The sequence below is a fragment of the Puntigrus tetrazona genome, chromosome 18 (genome assembly GCF_018831695.1).
Source record: "Puntigrus tetrazona isolate hp1 chromosome 18, ASM1883169v1, whole genome shotgun sequence".
Classification (NCBI taxonomy): Eukaryota; Metazoa; Chordata; class Actinopteri; order Cypriniformes; family Cyprinidae; genus Puntigrus; species Puntigrus tetrazona.
Window position 1 is genome coordinate 19,447,342 of NC_056716.1, and position 7,340 is coordinate 19,454,681.

The following is a 7,340-nucleotide window of genomic DNA, read 5'->3' on the forward strand; positions in this document are numbered from 1 at the left end:
TCAGTTGTTTTGGAAAATGAGATAAACATAAACCCTAAACAGTGTTAATAAAAGATATAAAACACTCTACTATAACACATTTTGACACTTAACCAGCTCCATCTGTATGAATTGGCTGTAGTAAACTTGCTCTGTAGCGCACCCGTTACAGCACTGCACTCATCATGCACTATGATAAAATCATTTCACAGTACTGTGCAAAGAAACATGAGAAAGTAAGTCTCGATTCGTCACTAAACTGCCCCTGTAATCATGACTTGCGTGAAAAGGAATAAACGTTGATAGCGTATTACTGCCTCTGGTTCTCATTTCACCGCAGTGAATTGTACGTATAGGCATGTTTTTGAGTTTTAGCAAAGAAGCACATATTTCCAATGAGCCTGTGTGGTATTTATTGCTCTTTTTTTGGATTTATTGCATTTTTTGCAGTTTTTTTATCCTACGTTGAGCCGTATATCTCCACTTCGTAGCGCTTACGTACTGTATACCGAACTTTACATTTTATCCTTAAGGTTTTTCCAGAGAGATTTGTTCATATATAACTTCCTTGATAATATACAACATTTTATTCCTCCAAAAAAAAACTGTCAAAATGTATTGTAAAAAGTATTTTCTGTTACGGAGAGACAAAATGAGATACCCAGAATTCCTTTTGTAAAAACGTTTGACTCTAATATGTCGAAAAATGTCGATTTTTGTTTTAGAAACCTATGCATATTTGGGCGTACTTCAATAAATAATGCCTCATTTGCATATTTAAACTAAATGTTTTAGAGAACTTAAAAAAATGTTTGCAATCATCAATGTAATGAATCAACTAGTTAAGTAACTATTAGTTGTTGTTTTTTTACCCTACTCCCCTGCAGTGTCTCGCCTTAATCTTCATTTTATTCTTTCTTATTACAGATACCGTTCAGAATAACCGGTATCTCTTGACATCCTTCTCTGTGCAAGAGGTACGTTAAAATGTTATGAAGAAAGCCAAGCGTGCGGTTCTTTCAGAATTATTTGGACGGTGGTCATTAAAATCCAATGGGGAGTCTAAGATTGTCCATCTCACTTGAAGCCAAACATCTGTGGCCACTCTCTATTTATAAACAAATCCAGATCCAAAACTGTTTCATGCTGTAGCAGCTCAAGGCCACTTGGCCCAGGTCAGAGCTCTGTGGGTTTGATGTCGTATGTGCTGAGATTATTTGAGCGGCGGGGAAAACACGGCCCTATGGAGTCGAGAACTGTTTGTAAAACGAGGTCAGACTCAGCTGGGCTGAGTTGTCTCAGCCCAGATGTTACATAAATGCAGAAACTGTTATTATTCATCCTGTTCTAGTAACATCTAAATCGGAAGTCACGAGAAACCAGTCCAATTTCTTTTACATTGTGACTTGATTGTCATTGGCGATGCCGTTTTTGCTTATACTGTGAATGTGCACGTGTGTGTGACGGCTGTGTTGTGTGATTTATGTTTACAGCGTGCTCTTACCAGCGTGGTTTCCGTGAACGGGCTGGCCGAGGCGGACAGACTGACCCTGGGTGTCGTGAGGGTTTGGGGTGTAAATAGCAGCGTCACTCAGGTTACCATGAAAGTGAACGGAAAACCCGATGCCGCCTTGTTATTCACGTATAACCCCGAGGTGAGACGCTTCATGCAAACAAATGCTTTTTATATTCATACACACTGAAGGTGCTTTAACTTATGCTGAGAACAGTAATAAAAAATGTAACTATTGAACTATTGATTTGGAAGGTAAACATTCGAATGCATTCACGCTATTGATTCCTCCTTGTATTTTTTAAGTTTTCCTTGTCCTCCATCCTTGTCATTCGTGCCCAGTAAGCTTACACAGAAAGGTTACGTTCTCTTACGTTCTCCTGGACCTGTTTTAAAAGCTGTATGCTCATCGACCGCACGGTTTCTATTAATAAGACTGTAGGCAGGAGCTCCAGAGACTGAGATTTATACGAGTCATGAGAAGAATCGAAGGGGGGGGGGGATGACAAAGAAACTGTGCGCATGTGAATCTGAATAACTAGTGTTCCAGCCCACACCAAATCATTTATCTTTCTTAGTATTTCCCGACTGCATAATAAGTCTGAAAGAGGCGAGGCAGCTCCATCTGTCTCCATGTGTGCGTTTGCCCTCAGCGGCGTATGTCAGATCGGAGGTGGCGTTTCCCAACGATTCGCTCGAACGTCTTTTCTTTTTCTTCATCATGCCATTATGAAGTCATTGACTGAATTGGTCTTTGATCACTCGCGAGTTCACCCAAAAATGTAATTTGCTGTACACGTGCACACACTCACATACAAAATGGAGATGAGTTTGTTTCGATTTGGAGGAACGTAGCATTCCGACGCTTGCTGGCCAGCGGATGCTCTGCAGTGAATGGGTGCCGTCATGTCCGAACATCCGATAACATCACAATAGTTCCAGCGCAACATCCTGTGAAGCCAAAAGCTGTCCATCAAGTCGTTTTGAACTCTCATTTCACGATATCGCTTTCTCCAGTGAAAACGTCACCTTATCTGAATCGGGAGATGCACAGATTAAACATTGCTTACAAGAAAAAGAGTACAAAACAAATACTGTATTTTGGTTGGTATTGATGTGAGAGGACAACAGGAGACTTTTTCACTGGAGGAAGCGTCATGGATTACGTTTTAACCTTAATGATGGATTTGTTTTTACAAACACATGCAGCTTTCTGCTTCTCGAGACATAAATTGATATACTGGAGTGGTTTGGATTTTTTTTTAATCAGTTGTTTGCGCTCATTTTGACGGCACCCATTGACCTCAGAGGATGTATTTGGCGAGTAAGCGATGCAGTGCTAAATGTAGCTGCATTTTTCTGTTGGATTAACTCTTACGTCCTTTCCCTCAGATTCAGGAGCTGCAGTTTGACGCAACGTCACAATCTCACACCATCGAAACGCCTTTCACGATCACCTGGACCACAGCGTGAATATGGACACAAGTCTACCCTGAGCAATCTCGTGATTATTTACCTTTTATTTATGAATGTTTGGTCAACTAGTAATTTATTTAGCCTTTCTTCTGGAAGCTTTTCATGGTCGGCATCGTCTGGACTCTAAGATAAATGTTTGGCATCGGTTTCGGTTTGGATCCGATATTAGAAATTGTTAGCGGTACGCCGAACTTGGAAGACTGAATCTGTAATGCCGGCACTTGGGGAAGTGGGAATATAACGATAACCCTTAATTATCGACAATCACAGCTTTTTAACGAGAAAACCTCTCGGCAGCGGCTACCTGCCGGGCATGTTTCACGCACGACTACGGTTTGAAGTAATGATACAATAATCAATTATTCATTCTACAGTAAACATAATGATATCAATTAAGCAATGGAGACTGTAAATTGATTTCTGCTCTAATTGGCAATCACGGCGAGCTGGAGAGATGGACGCCGCGGGGAAGAGGGCGGGAAGGGTGTGCCTTCGATATTTAGAGAGCTAGCCAAAAACAATGATAATTGAGAAGCTTTTTTTTAATCTGGAGCCGTTCTGACTGAGACTGTAATTATTTGGGTTTTCTATTATGTGAAAGGGGTTTATCCAGAGCTTGTATTTAATTAGCAAAGAACAGCGATCCTGCTTTCTGGGGGGTTTTACAAGAAAAAAAGCAGTTCTCCTTCTCTAGTCAGGCAGCGAGGAAACATACAATTATTCATGGAGTTTATAGGAAGTTTCTAACTTCTGTGTTATAAGAATATCAGCTCTGCTTGAGTCGGTTGTGTTAATTTTACCATTCGAAGTTCAGCGCTGTCCGTTAAGTGATATATGAAGGAACAATACAGCTGTACCGCGGAGAAAGATTTTTAAAACTGCAATAAACTGATTTAAACCTCGGGAAGCCTGGGACTGATTTGACTTGCTGATTTTATGGTAATATTTGCTTTAATCTCTGAAGAAATGTCTTTTGTTTCTTTCCTGCGCGCACGCAATCCAGACATCAGTCAAAAGTCAGGTGCATTAAAACAATCAATCTGATTCAAATAAATCAAAACAGACAGAGAATGTAGTCTTGATTTAAGCAACCCTCCAAACAAAGACTGGGATTGAGAGGAAAGCATTCGTGAAAAAAATTAAAAAAAAATAAAAAATAGAGGGAAACAACAAAAAGATGACACGAAAGATGAAACGCGCACTCGAGTGACTTCAAAGCATCGATATGTGATTGTGAGTGTTTGCCATGTCTGTATGCTGGAACACATTAGACGAAACATGAATTAGGGACGAAAGCGCAAAGAAAACATTGACACAGGCTGATCCAGAACATTAACGCTTTGTTTTCCTGATGTGACATGATTTCATGTGAAATACATAAAAAAAAATTGAGTTATACATGGAGTTTTTATTATCTTTATTGTGTTTTTAGTATATATATATATATATATATATATATATATATATATATATATATATATATATATATATATATATATATAATGGTGTCACTGGTAATAATAGTTGCCAATAACGACATTGAAAAGAATTTACTTTATACAAAATATTTTATATACTGTATGTGTGTGTGTATATATATATATATATATATATATATATATATATATATATATATATATATATACACACACACACATATATATAAATATTTTGTATAAATCACTGCCACTGTCTTTATTGGCAATTAAGGTAAAACCATTCAAATTATTCTTTATTTGCTATAAAACTGCAATAAATAGTGTGGTTGCAATCTTTGTTAAAATATGCAATTTCTTATTATTAGTATGACACTTGAAATTAAACTAAAACCATTTTAAGATGAATAAATACTTCAGGAACTACTTGAACCAAAATGTTGATGAACACGTCCGTTTAACAATTCATCCGTTGAAATAAAACAGCACCGCCTTAAAAGAGGACACCTGAAACAATACGATTCATAAAACCTCTGTAAAGCTCAGCTTTTAGACAGACGCGTTGCATTCTGTCAGGTAAACCCTCAATAGCAGGCACACACACACACACACACACACACACACACTCGCTCCCGCTCGTACCGTCAATCTTAACGCGACGCTGAATCGCTGACAGAGCCAATAACAGAGCGCTTCCTCACGAGTCATTTCACCACGTGACTGTGACACGGAGGCGCGCCCACGCTATTTTCTCTTCACTCGCGCGCCACTGACGGCGGTGGGGGGGGGGGCGATACCTGGTAATTGCAGCTGCTTATGCTTCACTTCACACTGGCTGTGACAGGTGTGTGTGTGTGTGTGTGTGTGTGTGTGTGTGTGTGTGTGTGCGTGCGCGCGCGTCGGGTCGAACTGAAACTATTCGGTCTGATTTGAAATTCATTTGTGTTATGAATGTGTAGATAAACACTGTTTAAAATGCACCGTGTGTGCTTGTGTTTCCTACATGCGCAGATACTGACTTGTAGTCTGCAATAACAGTGATTTGACGCGACAAACGGCTTGCCTGAAAGGTAAAACGCCACAAGACGAGCATATAGAATACATATGATGTTTAATAAAGTACGTTCTGCTTATTTATTCAAGCGAAATCGAAAAATACAATTAATGTTCACGCACTTTGTTTTGTGTGTGTGTGTTTTTTTTTATTAATTTGTATTTAAACTAGTTGCCCCTGTCAAAAATGCAATCAACTTTTATTGCATTTCTTATCTGAAATAATGTGTTACTTTATAAGCAAAGTTTTGCAAAACACACACATAAAATAATAATTAAAAAATCTGATGTGATTGGCAAATGTTTAGCATGAAGGCTTTGAAATTATTTAATGTGCAAAAAAAACTGATTTTACTACATTGAAATACTACATTGAAATACATTGATGTTAAAAATTTTTACTACATACAAAAATATAATATAATAAAATATAATTAATTATCAAATAATATATATATATATATATATATATATATATATATATATATATATATATAGAGAGAGAGAGAGAGAGAGAGAGAAATATCAATATATATATATATATATATATATATATATATATATATATATATATATGCATATATAGAAAATATCAATGCATATATATATATATATATATATATATATATATATATATATATATGGAAAATATCAATATATAAATGTAAATATATTACAATCAAATGTTATATAATGTTATATAATTATTTAATTGTAATATTTTATTGCTCTTAGAATGTGAATGAAAAATATAGTTTAATTTGAAATAAAAAATACAGCTTTTTTGTTGTATTTACATGACAATGTTTTTTTGTTTTTTTCTGAACCGAGGCTTTCATTACTTTAGAAAGAGCACCGGTTTGCACTGAATTTGTAAAGTGTGGTACAGCGGTGTGGTATTGACCCTCCACATTCATCTTGCAGTGATTTTATCAGCCGTTGATTTGGAGAAGTGTACGACTCCCGAGGACCGAGAAGTGCTCTCACAGTCAGGTTATTATCTCTCTGTTTAGATCCAGTTTCAAAGCAGATGTTACACATGTGCAGAGCTCGTTCTGCCGCAGTGTTAGTCTCTGTTCACACTGCAGCTAGTTTAAAAACCCTAGCTCGGCTAGGAACTTTTTATAATTCAAAATAGTCAGATGATGGAATTGGAATTCAATCGAAGCTGTATTTTTGTATCGCAACGTTAATTAAATGCAATCTAAAAAGAAGCGTTTGAGCTTAATAAAACGAATAAAACAGTGATGGCCTTCAGCTTTTCACTACGTATTTTACATTACATTACAGATTATATATTTTTATTACCTTTGAAATGTCCAACTTTCCACATCAGTATCTATGTTATATTATATTAGAAATTATAATAACTATATCTGTGTTATATAATTACATTTTATATAATTCTATTTATAATATTTAATGTCCTTGTAAAATATGTAAAAATAATAACACATAATATAATGCTTTAATTGTATTTTTTTATGTATGTTACATTAATTATAAAAATATATAATAGTTAATTACAATAATAATTTAGCATTAGGTAATGTTTTATGTTTATTATTTAGTATTTAAAAAATAATATAGTTGTAATTGTTAAATTATAATATATTATAATAATTATGTTATATCCTAATATTTAATTTTCCACTGTTTTTATAATATAACATAATAAATCATTGCTGGGCAATAATTACGAATTATTAAAATAATTTTCTACAATTGCATTGTTATGCACAAAATTCAATACTGAATTTGTAAACAGCTTATTGGTGACCCTTTTTCATTTATTGTTTCATTCACTGTTATACTGTTAAATGATAAAAGTGCATTTTTTTTAAAGCAGTATTCTATTTACATAGTAGCAGTATTTTTTTGTA

At 35.4% G+C, this 7,340-nt stretch overlaps 1 protein-coding gene and 1 long non-coding RNA gene across 2 annotated transcripts in view; both read left to right on the forward strand.

Moving 5' to 3' along the window:
* LOC122323148 (sucrase-isomaltase, intestinal-like) overlaps positions 1 to 3,870 on the forward strand; it is a 46,891-nt gene extending 43,021 nt beyond the window's left edge. The window contains 3 exon segments of the mRNA XM_043216816.1: positions 907 to 956; positions 1,473 to 1,634; positions 2,885 to 3,870. Of these exon segments, the coding sequence (XP_043072751.1) occupies positions 907 to 956; positions 1,473 to 1,634; positions 2,885 to 2,965 (293 nt within the window). The 3' untranslated portion in view covers positions 2,966 to 3,870.
* A 1,318-nt stretch (positions 3,871 to 5,188) lies between these two features.
* The window catches only part of LOC122323165, a 27,692-nt gene continuing 25,540 nt past the window's right edge, over positions 5,189 to 7,340 (forward strand). Inside the window, exons 1-3 of the long non-coding RNA XR_006246957.1 lie at positions 5,189 to 5,248; positions 5,416 to 5,474; positions 6,382 to 6,450. This is a non-coding gene — a long non-coding RNA (uncharacterized LOC122323165). The remainder of the gene's footprint in view (positions 5,249 to 5,415; positions 5,475 to 6,381; positions 6,451 to 7,340) is intronic.